Source organism: Suncus etruscus, chromosome 11 (genome assembly GCF_024139225.1).
Source record: "Suncus etruscus isolate mSunEtr1 chromosome 11, mSunEtr1.pri.cur, whole genome shotgun sequence".
Classification (NCBI taxonomy): Eukaryota; Metazoa; Chordata; class Mammalia; order Eulipotyphla; family Soricidae; genus Suncus; species Suncus etruscus.
In genome coordinates, this window is record NC_064858.1 from 108,933,954 (window position 1) to 108,957,558 (window position 23,605).

At 46.3% G+C, this 23,605-nt stretch overlaps 1 protein-coding gene, 1 non-coding gene and 1 pseudogene across 2 annotated transcripts in view; all 3 read left to right on the forward strand.

The window, feature by feature from the left end:
• Positions 1-23,605, forward strand: part of VDR (vitamin D receptor) — a 62,835-nt gene that overhangs the window by 37,567 nt on the left and 1,663 nt on the right. The window contains exons 4-8 of the mRNA XM_049783220.1: positions 8,037-8,221; positions 8,424-8,544; positions 11,663-11,834; positions 22,370-22,521; positions 22,644-22,760. Coding sequence (XP_049639177.1) covers positions 8,037-8,221; positions 8,424-8,544; positions 11,663-11,834; positions 22,370-22,521; positions 22,644-22,760 — 747 coding nt within the window. The remainder of the gene's footprint in view (positions 1-8,036; positions 8,222-8,423; positions 8,545-11,662; positions 11,835-22,369; positions 22,522-22,643; positions 22,761-23,605) is intronic.
• On the forward strand, positions 11,963-12,024 carry LOC126023771 (U7 small nuclear RNA). The gene has a single exon (XR_007500834.1). It is a non-coding gene; the product is annotated as a U7 small nuclear RNA (small nuclear RNA).
• On the forward strand, positions 21,215-21,751 carry LOC126022898 (ras-related protein R-Ras-like; annotated as a pseudogene).

A 23,605-nucleotide genomic window follows, 5' to 3' on the forward strand; every position in this document is an offset into this window, starting at 1 on the left:
TTTTTAATCTGAGCCTTTCCCCCACTGAGCCTGGTATCCCTGTCCTGTTCTAGATCCTGGGCAGATCTGTGCCCACTTCTCTTCACAATGTCATGCCAACATCAGGTACTGATGGGCTAGCAGAGTTGCAATCTCAGGACCTAGACTGCCAGTTAAACTAGAAAAAGGGACCAAGCACTGAGTTTATTTTTCCATTGCCCTGAAGAGAAGTTCTTCTATGAAGAGCCATGATTCCCTGTCCAACCTGAGCCCAGCTTGGGGAGGCTTCACTTAGAATGCTAGAGGAGCTGCTCTATTTTGACTGGGCTAGTGTCATCCTCTGCTCTGACCTCCCACAGACAAATATGTCTCAACAGGACACCCCAGAGCTCCCTATGAAGGGAACTGGGAACTCGGGCTCCCTCTGCCAGGGCTCTTCTCTTGAGGAAGTTAAGCAAAGGAGTCAATGGTTCTTGATGTAGTCAAGTGCCAAATTCTGCCAGGCATATTCTTGTCAGATCCTTACAACAATCTTTAAATATGTGAACATTTTATTGCTAATGTATATGCTATAAAAATAAAAGATATACGGGGCCAGAGAGATAGCACAGCAGTAGGGTATTTGCATTGCAAGCAGCTGACCCAGGACCAATGGTGGTTCAAATGCCGGTATCCCATATGGTCCCCCAGCCTGCCAGGAGCGATTTCTGAGCACAGAGCTAGGAGTAACCCCGACCGCCTCCTAGTGTGGCCCAATTCCCCCCCCCCAAAAAAAGACATATGCATGAGCTTTCCTAAAGAAAATTAAAATACCATGTCTCTAAGCTAATAATTAGACCATTAACATTTTAACCTAAGTCAGTCTACTTCCACCTACTAAAACTGTAGTTTCCACCTCAGTGCAGCCCCCTGACATCCATAGTGGATTGGGACACACCCATATGCTCAAGTTGGGGTACAGGCAGGAAGGACTGAAGAATGAGCTGAAAAGAGGTTCATTTCTACAGAAAACCCCTTTCTCTCTCATTAAGGCCTTGCTGACTTTCCGTTTTTGGAACCCAAGAAATTTCATGGCTGAGTTCTTGCTTCTTGAAGAACTGTCTTATTTGGCTGACTTGTTTAACATGGTTACATATATACGTCTCTTCCACTCAGTATTAACATGCCATGTGGCACACAGTTGTTCACATTCAACTTCTGTGACTTCTGTGTCAAGTTCATTATTAACACTCTACCCTTCACCATGCATCGAAATGCTGTTCGTTGCTCATTCTTTTGGATCTTGATTCCATCACTCAGTCCTGCGTTTCAGGGAACAGGGGACCACTGCATTAGCACAACTTGCATGGGGCCCCACTTATGGACTCAACCAGGAAAAACACAGTAAAGCTGACAAGTTCTTGAGTAGCCGTGTGGAGTTTACACCTCCAAGTCTACAAATCACATCCCATATTCATCAGAGTCCTTCAAAGACGATTCTTTCCCAACTTACTTGTGTTTTTATTCTCAGTCAGTGACTTTTCATTGGAAAGCAGATGTTCTCTCCCATGACAGTAACGATACTTTCAGTAGCGGTTCATTGATTAAATTATTTTTAATCTTGTATGAAATGAACAGATGCTCTAGACAAGTGGTTCCTCTCATCAATCACAGCAGCGTGTGCTTGTGTGAGAGGCTGACTCAGTTCTTAGAGGAGGCCAGGGATTTGGATCCTCCTTGAACCCACAGATCCCAGCATTTCTTCCTTTAGTTCTACACACAGCTTGGTAGTGACTCTGATACAGATGACCCAAAGGAACAGTGTCACCAGGTTAGCTCTGAATTTTCTTTTGCTGGTTTTTGTACTTTGTTTGCTTGGGGTGGGGGGTTCACACATGGCTATGCTCAGAGATTACTCCAGCCTCTGCACTCAAGAAGTTACCGTTGGCAGTGTCAAGTTACTCTTGGCAGTGCTCAGGAACCATATGGGATACCAGGGAGAGAATCTTGGTCAGTAGCATGCAAGGAAAGCACTTTACCCACTATACTATCTCTCCAGTTTTGAATCTTCCTAACTCTGTCCTTTTAAATTAAATAATTTACTGGGCTGAAGCAATAGAACAGCAGATAGGGTGAATGCCTAGCACATGGCCAACCTGGTCTGATCCCCAGGACCCCAGATGGTTCCACAAGCCCCCCAGGAATACCCCCTGAGCACTGCCAGGTGTGCCTCCCAAAATATTTTAATTTAAAATATAAATTTTAGGGGCTGGAGAGATAGCATGGAGGTAAGGCATTTGCCTTTCATGCAGGAGGTCATCGGATCGAATCCCAGCGTCCCATATGGTCCCCTGTGCCTGCCAGGAGCAATTTCTGAGCATGGAGCCAGGAGTAACCCCTGAGCACTGCCGGGTATGACCCAAAAACTAAAAAAAAAACTAAAAAAAAAAAAAAAAAAAAATATATATATATATATATATATATATATATAAATTTTAAAGTAAGTCGATTTTTTTTTCTTTTTGAGCTATACCCGGTGACTCTCATGGGTTACTCCTGACTATGCACTCAGAAATCGCTTCTGGCTTGGGGGACCATATGGGGTGCCAGGGGATCAAATCGACATCCTTCCTAGGCTAGCATGCACAAGGCAGACAGCTTACAGCTTGCACCACCTCTCTCCAGCCCCTTTTCTGGTTTTTTGGTTTTTGGGCCACACCCGATGACACTCACAGATCACTCCTGGCTATGCACTCAGAAATCGCTCCTGGCTTGGGGGGACCATATGGGACGCTGGGGGATGGAACCTCGGTCCCACCTAGGCTAGCTCTGGCAAGGCAGATGCCTTATCGCTTGAACCACCACTCCGGCCCATAAGTTCATAATTTTTGTTAAACTCATTTAGTTTTTCACTTTTTGAGAGAGTACACACAACTTTGCCTGGGGCTACTCCTGACTCTGCCTCAGGGATCACTTCAAGTAGGACTCAGGAGTTCATTATATGGTGCCAGAAATTGAACTGGGATCTGAAGTGCACAAGTGCCCTACTATCTCTCCAGTCCTAGTTTTTTATTCTTTGTTCTAGGAAAGGACCTTAGATTCTTGAGAAACATTGGATCAGGAGTTGGAACTTGTTAACTGTGGACCAGAGTCCCACTGAGCAGTCATCGCTGATTATATCAGAGATGGAAGGAAATAGTGGTTTCCACCAGGGACTCTAGAGCCACACTGCCTCACCCACCACTTGTTGCCTATGCAGCTTGGGACAAGTTATAGAGCCAATTGGGTGTTAGTTCCTTCATGTGCAAAGGGTCATAATAGCACCTCCAATAAAGGATTGTTGTTTTTTGGTTTTGGTTTTTGTTTTTGTTTTTAGGGGCCACAACTGGTGACGCTCAGGGTTACTCCTGGCTTTGCACTCAGAAATTGCTCCTGGCTTGGGGGACCATATAGGACACCGGAGTATCAAACTGTGGTTTGTCCTAGGCTAGCAACGGCAAACTTGTGCCACCTCTCCATTCCCCCAATAAGGGATTGTTTTAAGAGCTAACGCAGGGGTCCTCAAACTTTTTAAACGGGGCCAGTTCACTGTCCTTCAGACTGTTGGAGGCCAGATTATAGTAAAAACAAAAATTATGAACAAATTTCTATGCACACTGCATATATCTTATTTAGAAGTGAAGAAACAAAATGGGAATAAATACAATATGTGGCCCGCAGGCCATAGTTTGAGGACCATTGAAAATGATGTGAGTTAACATTAGCTCACATTAAGAGGCATTAAGATAGGATTCAGGTGTTTGTCTTGCATGCAGGGACCCCAGTTCAGTCCTTGGGACAACATATAGTTCCCTAATTACCACCCGGTGTCACTCCTGAACACTAAACCAGGAATAGTCCTTGAGCATTGCCAGATATAGGCAACTCTCTCTCGCTCTTTCTCTCTCTCTCACTCTCTCTCTCTTCTCTCTTTTATACACACACACACACACACACACACACACACCAAAACGAGAAACACTTAGGATAGTGTTATCCTAAAAAATGTTATCCATTTTGGGGGGCTGGAGAAATAGTACAGAGGGTAAGGCATTTGCCTTGCATGCGGCCAACTTGGGTTCAATCCCTGGCACCCCTATGGTCCACCAAACCTCATCAGGAGTGATCCCCTGAGCCAGAACCAGGTGTAAGACCTAATTACCACCAGATGTGACCCAAACTCTCCCTAAGGGGCTGGAGTGATAGCATAGCAGTAGGGCTTTGCCTTACATGCAGCCAACCCTGGACAGACTCTGGTTCAATTCCTGGCATCTCATATGGTCCCCCAAGCCTTCCAGGAGTAATCCCTGAGCACCACTGGGTGTGACAAAAAAAAAAAACCCTTAATTTTATTGGTGCTATTTATTTATTTATTTATTTGGGGGGGGGGGGTTGGGTCACACCCGGCAGTGCTCAGGGGTTACTCCTGGCTGTCTGCTCAGAAATAGCTCCTGGCAGGCAAGGGGACCATATGGGACACAGGGATTTGAACCAACCACCTTTGGTCCTGGATCGGCTGCTTGCAAGGCAAACGCCGCTGTGCTATCTCTCCGGACCCGGTGCTATTTTTTTAATTAAATAAAATCTAATCATTAGGATTTCTAATTCTGCACAGGTTAAAAGTAACTCTTAAAGAAAAAAAAAAACTCTTAACACTCAAAAAGCAGATGAGAAAAAAGAAGGCAATGGTAAGAAGAGAGAGAACATAGTTTCATGGAGAGGAAAAGACTTAGAACTATGGAGTGTGCACAAGAACTCAAGCTCAGAGCGGGCTGAGTCACAGAGTGCAGCAAACAGCCCCAAACAACTCTGACATCATGACCTTGTTCTTGCGAAGTCCAGTACTTGTTCAGAATGATCCCTCTGAATCACCAAGAAAAGGCTACATGATGCTACAGGTGTTCCATTGCAAGGTATTCTGTCATGAAAAGATTTCAATCATAATCACTTAAATTATAAAAAGGGGGCCTTGTTCAGTTACCAGGGGGCTAGAATATGAGCACCTTTAGCTCTGATGTACTGTCACAGTTCTCTCGAACCCAGAACAGTGGCTAGCGTGTAGTAGGTACAATCCATCTTGATGTTTTGGGTATGTCAGGAAGCCGCTCTGAGCTAGTCTTTGTGGGGAAAGCATGAGAACTATCCCAGCCCCTAAGAAGCCTAGTCCAGGGAAGGAGACACTGAACTTCAGCATTCTCTGCACAGGCGTTTTCTGGAAACGACACTCACTTAAAATGTAATAGAGTGAAAATTAATTGGGATTCAATATATGTGAGAAAAACTAGACATATGACAGAAATAAGACATGACAGCTCAGGGCTGGAGCAATGGATAACACCTGGCTAACCTCAGTTTAGTCCCCAGCACCACATATAGTGCCTGGAGCACTTCCAGGAGGAAACCCTGAGCACTACCAGTTAGAAACAAAGCTCAAAAAGAAAAGGAATGAGCTGGAGTGGTGGCACAAGTGGTAGGACATTTGCCTTGCACGTGCTGACCTAGGACAAACCACAGTTCGATCCTCCTGGTGTCCCATATGGTCCCCCAAGCCAGGAGCGATTTCTAAGCCCATAGCCAGGAGCAACCCCTGAGCATCATCAGGTGTGGCCCAAAAAGGAAAAAAAGGAAAAAAAAAAAGTAAAAGAAAAGGAATGAGGGCTCAGTGCAGGTTAAGACTTCTTCGAGGTCAGAGAAAACTATGAGACAACTCGAGCAGAACTTGCAGAGCTACTGGGAAGAGAAGGTCCAGCTGGACAAGCTTGCAGCACAAATGGAAACGTACTTAGGATCAGGCCCTCAACATCAATTATGGAGTGTTGTATTAATTATTAATTCTTAAGTCCTAGAGGTGGGTGGATGGGTGGGTGGGTGGATGGATGGATGGATGGATGGATGGATGGATGGATGGATGGATGGATGGATGGATGGATAGATGGATGGATGGATGGATGGATGGATGGATGGATGGATGGATGGATGGATGGATGGATGGATGGATGGATGGGTGGATGGATGGATGGATGGGTGGATGGATGGATGGATGGGTGGATGGATGGATGGATGGGTGGATGGATGGATGGATGGATGGATGGATGGATGGATGGATGGATGGATGGATGGATGGATGGATGGATGGATGGATGGTGAGGCCTTCTCTCAGCCCGGCCTGGTGCCCGCAGCCCCAATGGCCTGGCGGGTCTGTAGGTATCAGGGTGACGGCGAAGAAATGATCCACAGGCAGTCAGATGAAGTTTCAGGAGACATCAGCTTTATTACAAGGCCCTATCCCCCATGTGCATATTTCTCACATGGCCTTTAAACTAAGCAGCCTCTCTGCATCCATTCCGTAGCTCATCTCCCACTCTGCTGCGTCTCTCTTTCTGAGTCTGTCTTTCACACCCCCTTAGGCCACTCTTAATTATCAACCACAGACACCCCCCCCCTTAGCTGTGAGAGGGTCTCCCTTTCCAGGTGAGAGAGGCAGGAAGTTGGGGCAGGGGTAACAATGGAGCAGTCGAGAAGCAGAAGGAAATGGCATTGGAGAGACAGAAAGAAGTGAAGTTGTGGAGAACCTGGACTGAGCAAGAAGGATTCAGAAAGCAGTTTCAGGGGAGGGAAGTGACCTTAAATGATCACAAAGGGTCATCAGAGCCGGGCAGAGAGGATGACTATGGGCACCCCTGGCATGACTGGCAGAGCCAGCCTCCCCACCCCTACAGCTCGGTCTCATCACCTCCACCCACCCCTCCGGTGAGCAGGAAAGACCAGACACCTAATCTTGGATTCCCCGGGCGAAGGCTTGCACCGGCTCCTACCTCTCCCACCCCACTTGACCTCTTGGGGTCTGAGCAGACACCCTCTGTGGGAGGAGGGTTGGCAGTTCTCTGGGGAGATGAGTCAGTCGCCTGGGCGTGGCCTCTTCCCAGACTCCTCTGGGCGAAGCTTACCTCAGCCTTGGAGGGAATGAACCATTTTGGGGCCTCAGGCTCCTTTCCTGGTGTGCCTGCGGCTCTGGTTGTCCAGTTCCACCCACGCGGGCTCTTCCTCACCCCCTACCAACATCTCTCCCGGTCCCTGAGGGTCGTAGACCAAAGACCAAAGGCTTTTCTCAAAACCCTGAACCCACCCACTCAGGTTCTGTTTCCTTTCCCTACTCTTGTGAAACTCCAGTTCTGTGGGCAGATGTGACGGTAGCACCAACACAGAGCAAGTAGCTACAGGCTGAGGGCCCCAGTGCCCACTCCTGCCGTCAGCACTCTGCAAGCCCTGGCCAGGAGGTCTGTTTACCTGGCTGTGGTGCCAGGCATCCCTGCTCTCAGCCCCACCTTCCCGGGCAGCTGCCCCAGCCCAATGAGGCAGGCTTGGGCCCTGAAGCCCCGCATAAACATGAGGGTGAAACGGAGCCTCCTCATCAGCAGTCACCCGAACTAGCCAGATTAGAGCATGAGGTATTCTTTAGGGTACATCGAGAGGAAGTGAAAGTAACTTGGGCAGAGGCTTTAAGACCAGGCGGGCAAGAAGAGAGGTATTTTGCAGTGAATCTAAAATGGCTTTCTTGGAATGGGGTCGAGTGCCCGCGTTCCATGTGTGGCAACTGGGATGTGGGACTGGCCATGTGGAAGGGTCCCCTGTGCAGGTCCCAGCATCCAGCCCTGTGACTGTCCATACAGTGACTCACCCTCTGTGCACCCTGATGTCCTTCTTGGTGTGGCAAAGAATGAATATGTAATGAGCTCCGGCTTCATTCGGTTCTCAGAACAGTCAATTGGTCAATTAGATGTCCTAATATATGAACCATCCCACCTCTCAGCTCTTTTTCGTCCTCTCCCACGCACCTGCCTTATCAATAGCAAAAACCCCGTTTTCCACCTGTAGAGTAGGCTTGGAGTGCCCTGGAACAGGAAGGCCCCTAAGAGTTTTAATTGTGTAGTAAGGGTCCTTCCTACATCATGCCCTTAGCAATCAAAGGGAGGTTTCTGGGAAGTGTTGCAGGCCCACCGCTCCTAACGGCCCATTCCCTCTCCTCTGCCCCAACCCAGTCATCCTGACAGACGAGGAGGTACAGCGGAAGCGGGAGATGATCCTGAAGCGGAAGGAAGAGGAGGCCTTGAAGGACAGCCTGAGGCCCAAGCTGTCGGAGGAGCAGCAGCACATCATCTCCATCCTGCTGGAGGCCCACCACAAGACCTACGACCCCACCTACTCCGACTTCACCCACTTCCGGGTACATCTTTGTACATCATCATATTTGCTGGCCTGGAAGGATAGTGGTGGGGGCATGCAGTAGGGTGAAAGCTCCTGTGGCAGGCCTGGGATGCAGTCAGGCATCCTGGCATAGCTGGGAAAGGACAAGGGCTGTCCCTCTGGCACTGAAGAGGCCCCTTCTCCCATACAAAGTGGCCTGATGCCCCCTCTTTTCCTTTCAGCCTCCAGTTCGTAATCCTGAGGGTTCAGGGAACCATCTCTTTGGGTCCTGCTCCAGACACACACCCAGCTTCTCAGGGGACTCATCCTCCTCCTGCTCAGACCACTTCCCTACTTCTGCAGGTAAGCACTCTTTCTTCCCAGGGAGCCCAGAATTGTTTTGCACCCAGCACCAGGAGAAGAGTAGCTCTTCCACTCTTGGCTCCTCAGTGTTCTCAAACAACCATCCTTTTGTTCCCCCCAAAGGGGTAACGCCCATTGCCTACACTGGGGAAGCAGCCAGGCTGGGGTTCTAACCAACAAGACCTATCTACAGACGATATGTCTTCTAAGCTAGGTTCTTCCCCCTCCTATTCCCAGCCAGGAGGTAGCCTGACCCCCCTTAAATTTATCTTGAGGCTGGCCCTTTTGCATTGTGTCTTTGTTCTTGCCTTTTCCCAGTCTTCTGAGATAGAGTGGATCGTTGCTTTTCTTCTTAGGGTTCTCTTAACCCAGGGGTCTCAAACTCGCAGCCCGAGGGCCATTTGTGGCCCTCCGTACAACGTTTTGTGGCCCTGCCCTAGAGGAATCTTTTTTTGTTTTGTTTTATTTTAGTTGTTTGGGTCACACCCCCAATGTTCAAGGCTTACTACTGACTTTGCACTCAAGGATCACCCGACTTTGCCTCCTACGGCCCCCAGGTAAATTAAGTTAACCCTTCTTTCTACCTCTCCTCCTTTGCCCTGGATCATCATCCCTCCTCTTTTGCTGCCCTCTATATTGGGAACTGCAAGACACAGACATCGACAAGCTCCCTCTCTCTGGGAACTGTCACTCTCTGCTGTGCTCACATTCAGCAATGGGTCTGCAACCAGATCCAGCATAGGTGGACGGATCCAAAGCAGCAGGACAGAGAGAGCAATGAAATAATAGTGTCTATCCACCTGGGATTGACCAGAGAGACAAGAAGTAGCGACTGCTGCACAGACTGTCAGCAACCCCTGACTCATAGGGACCCCACCTATGTGTTAGGTTTCTCTTTTTTTGTTTGTTTGTTTGGTTTTTGGGCCACACCCATTTGATGCTCAGGGGTTACCCCTGGCTAAGCGCTCAGAAATCGCCCCTGGCTTGGGGGGACCATATGGGACACCCGGGAATCGAACCGAGGTCCGTTCCTTGGCTAGCGCTTGCAAGGCAGACACCTTACCTCTAGCGCCACCTCGGCCGGCCCGTGTTAGGTTTCTCAACCCATCTTCCTGCTCTTTCTTTTCTCTTAATGGCATATTGATTGTTTCCACGGGAGCCAGGGAGCATGTCATCAATGGGCGTGGACGTCAGGTTTTCATCATGCCTTTTTGTTTAGGAATTGTTCCTCTTCTCAGTTGTGATTGACTTGAGGTACTTTTACTCCCACCCATGAGATGTTCACTCAAGCATGCCTTTTCTCATTCAAAATAGTTAACTTTTTAATTAGAATAAAACTATACAAAAGGGGGCCAGAGAGATAGTAGGTAGAGAGATGGTAGAGTATTTGCCTTGCATGTGGCCAACCCAGGATGGTGGTTTGATTCCCGGTATCCCATAGGGTCCCCGGAGCCTGCCCAGGACTATTTCTGAGCACAGAGCCAGAAGTAACCCCAGGTGTGACCCAAAAACAAAAAACTAAAAACAGAAAACAAAACTATACAAAAGGAATGCATGTTCACTGCACATTGCAGATAGCCAGATAATATAAACATAGAGAACCAAAGATAATCAATGTTAGCTGGTCCGATGGAGTGGTTTAGCAGAACTTATTAACCTTAGTATCACAGGGGCCGGAGAGATAGCATGGAGGTAAGGTGTTTGCCTTTCATGCAGAAGGTCCGTGGTTCAAATCCCGGCGTCCCATATGGTCCCCCGTGCCTGCCAGGAGCGATTTCTGAGCATAGAGCCAGGAGTAACCCCTGAGCACTGCCGGGTGTGACCCAAAAACCAAAAAAAAAAAAAAAAAAAAAAAAAACATTAGTATCACAAAAGTTGGTATATAACCCCCCCCCCAACTGCTCAATTTGACTGGCTTTAAAAATTTTTTTAAAAAAAAGATAATCAGGAGCCGAAGAGATAGCATGGAGGGTAAGGCATTTGCCTTTCATGCAGAAGGTCATCTGTTCGAATCCCAGCATCCCATATGGTCCCCCAAGCCTGCCAGGAGCAATTTCTGAGCATAGAGCCAGGAGTAACCCCTAAGCGATGCCAGGTGTGACCCAAAAACCAAAAAAAAAAAATATATATATATATATATATATATATATAATCAATGTCAAATTTGTGATATATCTCTTTTCCAGTTTTTAAATACATATGTTCAGAAATAGCACTGTGTTATACATAGTCTTGGGTCTTGTTTTTTTTTATAGTATATTATTTATTCTCTATTTAGGATATCACTTTCAAAGACCCCAGAGTGCTTTAGGCTATAAATGTTCAATAACATCTCTAAATCTAGAGATGTTTCCTAACAGTATTAAGTTGACAGTATTCTGTTGTTAAATATTTGTACTTACTTCAAATTTGTCCTTGTGAGGAATTCATGGAAATCAAACTGAACTGTAAGTAATGATAGGATCTGCCATGTTAGAATCAAATATCTTTCTAGATTACTTTCAATAGTACACCAACATATGTCTCTTTTAGCAACTTAGCACAGCCTCAGGGTTGCCTATTTCTCACTTTGGAGTTTGCACTATAATATTTGTTTCTAATGTATAAATTTTGTTTAAATGTGGATGTGTTGGGACCAGGGAAATAATACAGTATGTAGAACACTTGCTTTGCATATGGCTGACTCAGATTCAATCCAAGGCATTCCATACAATCCCCCCAAGTACCACCAAGAGTAATTTCTGAGTATTGAGCCAGGAGTATTGCTGGGTGTGACCCCCTCCAAAAATGTGAATATGTTCTTTGTCAATTATTTGATTATTAATGAGTCTGCACATTGTCTGGTTCCAAGTAATTTGTGATCTAAAATCACTAGGAACAATACATAGTCCCAGGAAGATTTGTTCTTAGAGCATCTCAGATGTTTGCTTTGACTATCCCACTCTGAGGAGAGACCAGCAAGGAGAACCCCAAAGAGAACCAACCCTGGGATGAAGCATGCACTGTGTAGAGAGGGGTCCACTGTGGGGTCCCCGCTGAATGCTGCCAGGAACAAGTAGGGGGAGGCCGGACTCAAGTATCCTTAAATAGTCCCTTCTCTTCCACCATCTTTCCCCAGACATGATGGAGCCTACCAGTTTCTCCAACCTGGATCTGAGTGAAGAAGACCCAGATGACCCTTCAGTCACCCTGGACCTGTCCCAGCTCTCCATGCTGCCCCATCTGGCTGACCTGGTCAGTTACAGCATCCAGAAGGTCATAGGCTTTGCCAAGATGATCCCAGGGTTCAGGTAAGAGGCATGTGAGAAACAGTGAGATTCTAGGCTGAACTGGAAGAAGGCTCAGAGATCACTAGCTAACTCAATCCAAGTCAGAGAATCAAACCCAACCCAGTCCTCCTGTATTAGAATATTTCAGGGAGTGTTACAGCTCTTTTAGAATTTGTCCAGCAGGCCTTCTGGTCTCCACTGGAAGGCCCCCCTAAAAAAATAGAAAATTTCAGGGGGCAGACCCATGAATCTGTGTTTGAGAAAGTTTAGCTGAGTCATCACTGTTCTGCAGGCCTCCACTGGAGAGCTTTCCATCACCCACTTTTGGGGATAGCAGAACAGATGCCCAGAGAAGTTCAGTTACCTTTCTAGTGATCACTTTCTAGTGTTGGAGTGATGTGTCAGAAACAGGCTAACACCCCAAGTCTCCTGTGGTGTCATCTGCACTTGGTTTGGATCTAACCCTCATATTATTCCTTTATTTATCTTTTTTTAATTACCATGAAATTACAAAGTTATTCATGGTTGGGTTTCAGGTGTACCAGTTTCAATGCCACACCCTTCACCAATGTCCACTGGCCTCTGCCAGTGTCCCCCATTGATATTATCCCTTTAAATTAAATCTGCAATAGGGTTTCAGGGATAATTCAAGGGCCACTAGCATAAATCTCATATGCAAGAGGATCCTAATTTCATCCATGGAACTACCCCCACTACTGCAGGGTATGGTTCTTGTAGCTCTGAGCACTGTTGGGCCTGAGCAGTGTCATATGCCCGGGCCCTAACATTGAACTTTCCAGGTTGGTTAGCCCCATGTTGCTGGGAAAAGCCCTAGGAAACTTGAGCACAGTTTGGAAAGCCTCTCCCCCAAAATTAATTAATTAATTAAATCATCTTCTATACCTAATTTTCAAGCCAGAATAAAGTAGTGGAGGGGCCGGGCGGTGGCGCTAAAGGTAAGGTGCCTGCCTTGCCTGCGCTAGCCTTGGACAGACCGTGGTTCGATCCCCCGGTGTCCCATATGGTCCCCCAAGCCAGGAGCAACTTCTGAGCACATAGCCAGGAGTAACCCCTGAGCGTTACCGGGTGTGGCCCAAAAACCAAAAAAAAAAAAAAAAAAAAAAAGAATAAAGTAGTGGAGAGAAAGAGGGAATAGAGATTTATGAAACAGGGCCAGAGAGATAGTATAGCAGATAGCGTGATTGATTGCCTTGCACTCAGCCAACCTGACTTCAATCTCTGGCACTGCATTTGTTCCCCTGAGCCCCACCAGGAATGATCTTTGACCATAAATACAGTAGAAAGTGTGGATTCCCCTCGCCCCAAAAAATAAAAAAAAACCAGAAAAATATATTAAATAATTTAAGAATGGGCCCAGAGAGATAGCACAGCAGCGTTTGCCTTGCAAGCAACCGATCCAGGACCAAAGGTGGTTGGTTCGAATCCCGGCATCCCATATGGTCCCCCGTTCCTGCCAGGAGCTATTTCTGAGCAGACAGCCAGGAGTGACCCCTGAGCACTGCCGGGTGTAGCCCAAAAACCAAAAAATAATAATAATAATAATTTAAGAATATTAAAGAGACAGATTTGCTGATCATGTGATCTGAGCATCCCTCACTCCAATTTTTAAAAGGGACAAGAAATGGAAAGAGAAAAGTCCTGGAACATGTGCTTTGTATGTGGGAGGCCCAGATTCTATCCACATCACTTCCCCTGTACACATATTCTCTCTTTTTCAGCATTAGTATTCTTAAAACCCTAAAGTTAAAGCTCTTAGAAGATATATTGGTGGGGCCAGAGCGGTGGCGCAGTGGTAAGGGGTCTGCCTTGCTTGCGCTAGCCTAGGACGGACCTCGGTTCGATCCTCCCGCATCCCATATGGTCCCCCAAGCCAGGAGCAATTTCTGAGCACATAACTAGGAGTAACCCCAGGGCGCCACTGGGTGTGGCCAAAAAAACAAAAAATAAATAAGATGTATTGGCTAATAATTATATCTATATTCAGATATATTTATATGCTCGTTCTTTCTTAATTCCATGGTGATATTGCCTTTATATATATGTACATATTTATATTCAGTATTGTTAACGAACAGAAAATAATCAATGTCAATTCAAAATCAATTTTGAATCAAAATTGATTCAAAATCAAAATAAATTATTGTCAATCTAATTAGTAGCAATAGTTGCAGTTCTGGAGAAGGGATGGGATGCTTCCTGGATAGTGCTGCTCTGACTCAGGGCTGGAATACCAGAAGCCAGAAGGTGATTTGACGTTGGCCAGCTTAGGATGGAAAACAGTGAGAGACTCATTGATTATGTTTCACGTCCTTCTGCTCTTGAAAAACTCTTGAAATAATCCACCAGTTACTGCATTGCTAGATGACAGCAATCTATAGAGCTAAAGCCAACACTCCTCATGTGTTTTTTTCCTGAGCCAACAGACTCCACATTTTTTAGGCCTCTTCGCAACAACAATGCTTTTCCTAAAACAAATGTGAAAGTTAGAAAGAGAAAAACACTAAATAGCATTGAAACACGCTTTCTGCATACATAAGGGCCACTCTCACAGCCCAGGTTAAAGAGTGTGCCCACCAGGAGCCACACATCACCCAAGGGCTGGGATTTACCCTCTGGAGCCTTTGCTTGGAACTGACAACACATTCCATTTAGCACAAGTCTTGACTCTCTCCTCCACTCTTCATGTTACTATTTGCAAACGCCCAGTGTTCCAAAGTCCTGTTTTGTGTAAACAGCTTGAGAAAAAACACTTCAGGGTGCCGAAATACCCTTGTAACAATGGTTTTCATCCTTGTTCCAAGAATGGGTAGTCATCCCATGGTGAGGCACACTCACCCTTCCTTATCTGGTTGGAATAGAGGGTCCGTGTGCTAAGGTTTGGGGATTCGAAGCTGTGGTTGGAATTGCCCGTTTGGAAAAACTATCCTAAAACAGAAAGTCATTCGGCCAATCATTCTGCCCTTATGCCTCCCCCTCCACAAAGTAATCTAAGTCTCCGTTTTTTTCTAGGTCCTGGGCCCCCTCCCTTACCATCACCATATATTTTCTGATCCATTTAGTCCTATGTGGTCCTCTTTTCCACCCAAAGATAAACTATTCACCCTTCTTCTTTTCCTTCCAACTTCATTTTCTCATTTTCTATTCCCTAGTCTAGTTCTGTAATCATGGTCAGAGTGCAGTATCAATGAGCAGAAACAGGAGCCACCCAACTATTCAAAAGAATCAGTAATATTTATGTCCAAATGTTTGGGCTGGTTTCTCTTGAGCAAGAAGTCCCAGAGCAGAATGTGTCCTCATAGAAATGAAAAACTGAAAAAAAGCTTTTGTTGGGGGGGGGAGTACTGATGTGGATGCATTCTATGACCAACAGAGGGGGCTGCTGAGCTGACCGGAACCATTGTGCCCAGTTTCCAGTGGGGCCCAACATTCTCTCTGGCCCTGCCAGTCTCTGAGCTTAGGGGTTCTGTTTTTCTAAGTGAGAGAACACAGAGCTACATCTCTTCTGGCTTTGATCTTGTTGCCTGTAGGTGGGGTTATAGGGTGTGGGGAGGGCAGGGCAAGACTTCTGTGTGGGTGGTGGGGGTTTGAGTGTCTGGGACTCCAATGTGGGCATGAGACCAAGATGGAGTAGAACTGGATGGGCTTAACTGGGTGTGAACTGTGCTGTTAAGCAAATACTCCCACCTTCCTTAGCCTCAGTCTATGCCCTACAGATCTCCCTCCCTCAGCCTTGCCCAAGAAAGTGATAGCAGAAACAATAACTAAATGGCCAGGAGCAGTCTGTGAACCATCATGAGAAGAACTTAGGACCAGGCATGGGACAGCAGAGAACCCTGCCCTCTGGGCCTAGTGCCTTGGACCTCGCTGTCCTTTCTTTTTTTTTTTTTTTTTTTTTGGTTTTTGGGCCACACCCGGTGACGCTCAGGGGTTACTCCTGGCTATGCGCTCAGAAGTCGCTCCTGGCTTGGGGGACCATATGGGACGCCGGGGGATCGAACCGCGGTCCGTCTCCTAGGCTAGCGCAGGTAAGGCAGGCACCTTACCTCCAGCGCCACCGCCCGGCCCCTCACTGTCCTTTCTATACCAGGATCTTCATTCTGGGTCCCCAACCTGGGGGTGTGGGGAAGGTAAGAGTCCTTCCCTCCCTCACTATGACCCTTCCCTCCATATCTATTCATTCATCTAACAATAACACAACAGGATGGCTTCTGTAAGCAAGAGATGAAAGTGACTGGGACTCAGTCCCTGGCCTTCAGCATCTCTGTCAGGAACCTACACATAAACAATGGCTTGTAAAGATAAGAACTCCACAAGGGACCTGCTGGAGTACCATGGGAATCCAGGAGGGGAGGGGCTGGATGCACGGGAATGAGCAAGATGAGAGCATATCACAGGTGTCTAGAATTGGCCACAGAGGTGAAAACTGATTGGTGATGAATATTACAAAGGGCTAGGGAGGAGGGACAGTATCTGCTCTCCTGCAGAAATGAGTCCTCCTACCTATTTGCCTTTATCCCCAGCTTTCATCTTTCTCTGTTCTGACTGTGAACTACACTTGGGCCAGCTCTATTTTTCCATACTAGGGGTGATAATTGGAGGTTGAATTGAGGGGTTGAATTCAGATTTTCTTTCACAGAAGTAGCATGTCTGAACCACTAAAGCTAGGAGATGTCCACTGGAATCTCTCTAAGTATCCATGGAATATTCGATGGTGAATTCTGACTATCCATTTTGAGTGGGCGTTGGAAAAGGGTTATGGGGCCTGAGAAATAGCTCCAAGAGGTGAAAAGTGAGGCCGTGGGTTCAACCTCCAGCATCTTCATGGTCCCCTCAGCACTGATGAGAATAGTCCTGGTGGCTCTGGTATCACTACAAATGGTTCTAGAACCTTGAGCATTTCAGGGGAGGTCCCTTCCTCAAAAGAAAAAGGAAGGGCCCGGAGAGATAGCACAGCGGCGTTTGCCTTGCAAGCAGCCGATCCAGGACCAAAGGTGGTTGGTTCGAATCCCGGTGTCCCATAGGGTCCCCCGTGCCTGCCAAGAGCTATTTCTGAGCAGACAGCCAGGAGTAACCGCTGAGCACTGCCAGGTGTGGCCCAAAAACCAAAAAAAAAAAAAAGAAAAGAAAAGAAAAAGGAAATGTGCAAAGAGGTTTCTCACAATGTTGTTTTTAATAGCAAAAGACGAAGAAGCAACGAAGATATCCAAAATGTGTGAATGGGAGTTGGGGAGATAGCTCAAAGGTTGGAGAACAGGCTTTGCAGCAAGAACCTTGGGTTCTGTCCCTGGCACTGAGTTCTGACAAGAGTAATCCCCAAACACTAAGCCCTGAGTGCCTGTAGGTGTGACCCAAAATCCTCAAAGAAAATAAAGAATTTTTTATTGTATGCTGATGATGTGGTGTAACATTATGTAGACTATTGAAATGATGAAAAAAATTCCATAGCAATAATTTCAGTATTATTGGATGACAAAAGAAGGAACAAAAAGAAAGAGAGAGAAAGAAAGAAAGAAAGAAAGAAAGAAAGAAAGAAAGAAAGAAAGAAAGAAAGAAAGGAAGGAAGGAAGGAAGGAAGGAAGGAAGGAAGGAAGGAAGGAAGGAAGGAAGGAAGGAAGGAAGGAAGGAAGGAAGGAAGGAAGGAAGGAAAGAAGGAAGGAAGGAAAAAATTATCCTGTAGGAAGTGAGGCACTTAATTAGCATGGATTTGAATATGTTAAAAACTGTTATGTTGAGGGAGGGAAAATATATTTGCATAGAAAAACGTAGGAAGGAAATATATGAATATATTCATAGTGGTTATGGGAAACCTTTATTTGCTTCTGTGTTTTTTCAAGATTTTATCAAAGTGTTAATATCGAACACCTGTGAACACTAGAGACAGTTGATAAAGACGGACAGAAAGACACCGTCATATGGATTGTCTCTTCTAGAGAAGAGACAAGTGGAGGAACAGCAGCTTTCAAGGATAGCTAATAGTCAGTGGAGGATTCTGGTCTGTCCCTTTAGAGGCCAGAACTTTAAGCAATGGATTCGTGTATCATTGTGTGGATTGAACTCTGTAATAGAAGAGAATATCACCCAAGAGATGTTCTCCTGATGGCCATAGCTAGAGGCCAGCGACTTCTTGGCACTGGGAGAATCGTGCAGTTCATGTAAGTAATCTATCAGGACCTCTAGAGGAGAAACTGCACCACCTGGCCTCTAAGAAACCTTTCGACTCTGGTAGTTTGTCATTTTTTTTTTTCGATGCAGACCCACTGATAGCCATCCTAATCATGTGAATTTTTTCATTCTGCATCATCTGTGACCTGCGGATACAGTAATTTCATCAGTTAATACCCCTTTCTTTTGTTTTGTTTTGGGGCCACACCTAGAGGGGCTCAGGAGTGACCCTGGCTTTGCACTCAGGAATCATTCCTGGCAGGCTCAGGGACCATATGGGATGCCGAGACTCAAACCAGGGTCTGATGCATGCAAGGTCCTACCTGCTACACTATCACTCTGACCCAGCCTTTCCTATTTCCTTAATGTACCAAAGTAGAGTCATAGAGTAAAGAAGGAGCCTGTCTACATATGATCCGGTGTACATACACAAATCACGAAGAGAAAGGAAGGGGGGGTGGAAACAAGTTAGTCCATGGGCTCTCCTTTTTTCTTGTCATTGTTCTGACAAGCCCAGCTCATGGCTCAGAATAGAGGAGCTATTCATTGTTCTTTCAACACATAAACACATTTACTGATATTCTCATTATTCTCAGGACTCAATGATCAGTATATGAGGAACATAAAGGTGCTGGCCCCCAGCTAGCTTATAGTTAAGAGTGAGAGACAAGCATATAAGGAACAGAACTGCCATGAAAAGGGCAAAGTATGAGAACAGACGATATTCAAGGTATATAGGAAAGAAATGGCTCTTTTTTCCTAAGAGATTACAAGTGTGAGATTCCAAGGCAGGCCTCACCAGACTAAAGGCCAGAAAGAATAGATGGACAGAAGAAGGACATTGTTGGCTGAGATGTAGCACACTACAAAGCCATGGCAGTGTTGAGAACACACATCTGGTTGTTGAGTAGGCTGGTGTTGCTAGAAAGGAATGTTGTTGAGATTTGCAGAAAATAGGCTGGACCAAGTCTTGGAGTCCAGGGTTTTTTCTGGGATGTTTGAAAGCCAGTGAGGATTTCTGAGTACAGGAATGACATGTCCCTGATTCAGTAACATATGAATTAAAGACAATTCCAGGATTCTCTGGGAAACAACTAAAAGTTATGATGTAGCTCCGAAGCAAAGCAGTTCTGGTGAGATAGGAATTAGGTCAAGTGATCCCGAGATTTCCTGAAGACAGGGTTGGTAGAGCAGTACAAATACTATACTGAGAAGGATCAGAGAACAAAGAGAGGGGAAAAAGCCATGGAAGTAATTAACTAAGGTCTCTAGCTACAGGCACACATCACAAAGAACAAGACCAGTGCTGATGTAAATGCAGGGAGAAAAGAACTATAGTTAATTGGTGGTGGGAATGCTGACTGGTCCAGTCTGTTTTGGAAAACAATAGGGACATTCCTCAAAAAACTAGAAATTTAGCTCCCACATGATCCAGAAGTGTCTAGTGATATACCCTAGGAACACAAAAACACAATACAAAAAAAAAAAGCCCCTCTGCACGCCTATGTTCATTGCAATACTATTTACAATACTTAGAAACAACCCAAATGCCCAAGAACAAATGAGTGGCTAAAGAAAATATGGTACATCTACACAATGGAATACTAGGCAGCTAAAAAATGAAGTAATAAAGTGCACTTATATGTACATGGATATGGAGAGTATTATGCTGAGTGAAAAGAGTCAGAGGGAAAGGGATAGACATACATCTCACTCATTTGTGGGCCATAAGAAAAATAAAAGATGGTGTGGTAATTGTAGAATAACAGCCCTGGATGGTGATGGATGGTGAGGGGATGGAGGGGCCTTTCTCCTCCAGCCTGGGCCACGCATCTACAACTCCCTTCAGCCGGCGGGTCTGAGGGTTCAGGATAGCGGCGAGGAAATCATCCACAGCAGTCAGGCTTCAGGAGACATCAGCTTTATTCAGACCCTGGCCAATATGCGTGGCCTACCATACCCTTTTACGCTGGATCCTTATTCAGCCCTGCATTAAACCTCGTCTGTCCTAACTCCCCATCCTGCCAGCACTCTCCTTGCTGAATCTTTCTCCATCTCCCAATCAGTCCTCCAAATCAATCCCTTTCCTGCCCCTGAGGCAATCTTTTGATACCTCCCAAAGACCCCTCCCAGAAGTGGGCAGGTCTTACTAGCAGGTAAGGTTACAGTAATAATATCCATAGATAATAGAGAGGAGGGCCAGAAAGATGGGTCCATGATCGGAAGCTTGCCACAAATAGTCAATTAGTAGAGTAGTACAGTTAAGACAGAAAAGGGACCACTAGTACAATGATAATGGAACCGATCATTCTGGACAATAACTAGGTGTAGACGGAGATAACTTGATATGCACAGTACGCCTCCATTCACAATAGTGCAAACCACTGTATATAAAAAGAAAAATAAAGGAAGAAAGGGGGAGGAGATAAATGGGAGGAGGAGGAGGAGGGAAAACCGGGGCATTGGTGGTGAGGATTGTTCATGGTGCTGTACATTGTAAAACTCAAACTCAAGGGCCGGACACATAGCACAGCGGCATTTGCCTTGCAAGCAGCCGATCCAGGATCTAAGGTGGTTGGTTTAAATCCCGTCATCCCATATGGTCCCCCATGCCTGCAGGAGCTATTTCTGAGCAGACAGCCAGGAGTAACCCCTGAGCACCACAAGGTGTGGCCAAAAAACAAAAACCAAAAAAACTCAAACTCAATCATAAACTATTTTGTAATCACAGTGTTTAAATAAAAAGGAAAAAAATCAACAAGAGGTGTCCCAGTCTATAGGGTGGTCACACACTTCAGCCCTCAAGAAATGTGGCGTGATGTGGAGCTGGAGCTGCTGAAGTGACTATTATTTCTTTATGTTGTTGTTGTTATTTCATTTCTAATACCCAAAGGAATGAGAGCTCAAAGCCAGAAAGTAGCTACTTCATTGGCACTGATAAGCCAGTAGTTATGAACCAATATTACTTTGTACACCACTAAGAAAGATGGCTCAATTCATCTATGAAAGAAAGGATGCCTTCTCATCGTTGAGAATTGCTATTTTATACTTATAAAATAAATCACTCGGGCTTATTGGAGCGATTTCTGAGCATAGAGCCAGGAGGAACCCCTGAGCACTGCTGGGTGTGACCCCCCCCCCAAAAAAAAGAAAAGGAAGTATATAACTTCAAAAATAAAGGTTTCTGACCCCTCCGCACTCCGCCCAGCGAAACCCACATGCTGGTGAGCGTGGGCAAGAGCGCAATGACCACCCAGTTCATCCAGTCCTACTTCGTGTCCACTACGCCCCGACCCCACCATCGAGGACTCGTACACCGAGATGTGCGCCGTGGATGGCATCCCGGCCGGCTAGACACCTGGACACTGGGCCAGGAGGAGTTCGGGGCTATGCAGGAGCAGCAATGTGCGGGCCACGGCTTCCTGCTGGTGGTCGCCATCAACGACCCGCAGAGTTTCAATGAAGTGAACAAGCTCTTCACGCAGATCCTGCGAGCCAAGGACCGTGATGACTTCCTTCCCCGTCGCCTTGGTCGGAGCAAGGCCGGTCTGGACGCCCAGCGCCAGGTGTCCCGGTCTGCGGCCACCTCCTTCAGTAACTCCCACCGTGTGCCTACTTCGAGGCCTCTGCCAAACTGCGCCTCAACGTGGACGAGGCTTTTGGGCGTCCGACAGTTCCAGGAGCAAGAGCTTCCACCCAGCCCGCCCAGAGGCCCCCGGAAGAAGAGTGGGGGCTGCCCGTGCCTCCCCCTGTAGCCCAGGTCGAGGGGTTACCCCCACACAAGCCTCAGTTTCCCCACTGGGAGCTGCCAGAACACACTACACCCCAGTCCTTCCTTCCTGGCCCCTTCAGGCCTACTGCCACTGTGTACCTTATGCCAAAATCCCTTTGCCTGCCCCCCCCCTAACCCCTGGTAAGGCGAGGGTATCCTGAGCATCAGGGTCACCACTGTGTATAACCCCCTCCCCAGAATAAACATCTGTGCCAATATAAAAATAAAAATAAATAAAATAAAGGTTTATGGCCATACCTTTGGTATGACCGCCATATTTATTCCATAACTTGAAAATGCCTCGGGCTATATTTTTAATCCCTAATAGATCTGATTGCTTAGATCTGGGAGATTCTGGCAAGTCACTGAGTTTTTCTTGTCTTAATATCTGAGCTTCTTAACTTCTCACCTTGGTACACAATTTTTCTTAAGTTGTTCTCTTTTAATAATCTGATCTTTCGGTCAAGTCCTAAATTCCTCTGTAGGCAAGCTGGTCACACACTCGTTACTTGATATGTATCTACTTGTCAAAACACTGCATTGATGTGCATGACTGGTAGTTATTAACCTCTAACCTGACCCCTGCTTTGGCCCCTGGCAGAGACCTCACCTCTGAAGACCAGATTGTGCTGTTGAAGTCAAGTGCCATTGAAGTGATCATGTTGCGTTCCAATGAATCTTTCACCATGGATGATATGTCATGGACCTGTGGCAGCCAGGATTACAAGTATGATATCACTGATGTGACCAAAGGTGCGTCTGAGTTCTACCTCCATCCTCTTTACCATCTTCCAGACCTTGGTTTCACCCTATTCAGATCATAAATGATCATAGGAGAGGGGCTTAGGCAGCAATCTAGTCCTTTTCTTTTCTAGCTGGACACAGTTTGGAGCTGATTGAGCCCCTCATCAAGTTCCAAGTGGGACTGAAGAAGTTGAACTTGCATGAAGAGGAACATGTTCTACTTATGGCCATCTGCATTGTCTCCCCAGGTACTGGGCCCTGCAATAGGAAACTTGGGAACTTGGCTCATGTCAGAAGGAAGTGATAGGCAAGGGTTAGAGATCCCACTTTGCTGGTTTTGTAAATGGTCCACATGGTGTGTGCATAGTAATATATTCCTTATTGTGCTTCACTTGCCCTTGAGATTCTGTAGTAGATTTATAGATTGGATTCCGAGATAAGTGAGTTTCTCAGGCTGCACACAGGCAATAGATGCTCCCAATATCAAGTTTTACTGTAATACACTTTCCTAAGCAATCCTACACAAGACCCTGATAGATGGGCTCTACCCAGACAATGTATCTAAAATTTCACCTGGCTGATTTTGAACCATTCAGCTGTTATATATCTGTTTGGAGTAAGAAGAGAAAAACAAGATTATTGTGGTCCTGGGATCTTATATTGATGATGAGATCCAAAAGGGGAAGCCCAAGGCTAGGGTTGTGGCTCTGTAGTAGAGCACAAACCTTGCATGTGTGAGGCCCTTGGTTCAATCCCTGACACTAGTGGAGAAGAGACTATGAGGCCAGGGTGTAGCTCAAAGACTAGGATGCATACATATCAGTGGTCGGCAACCTGCGGCACATGAGCCGCATGTGGCTCATTACACTTTTAATTTGGCTCCTCTGTGTGCCAGGCGGCCGCAGCAGGAGTCAGGACTCTGCTCCTAGCCTCTGTCAGTGCGCACCCTGTGTGGCTCTCAAAATAAATTTCAATCGTGGTTTTGGCGAGATTTGGCTCAGTTGAAAAAAAAGGTTGCCGACCACTGCATCTATTGCATACACGTTCAATCCAGGTACCTCAGGATCCCCTGAACACTGCTTACAGCAACTCC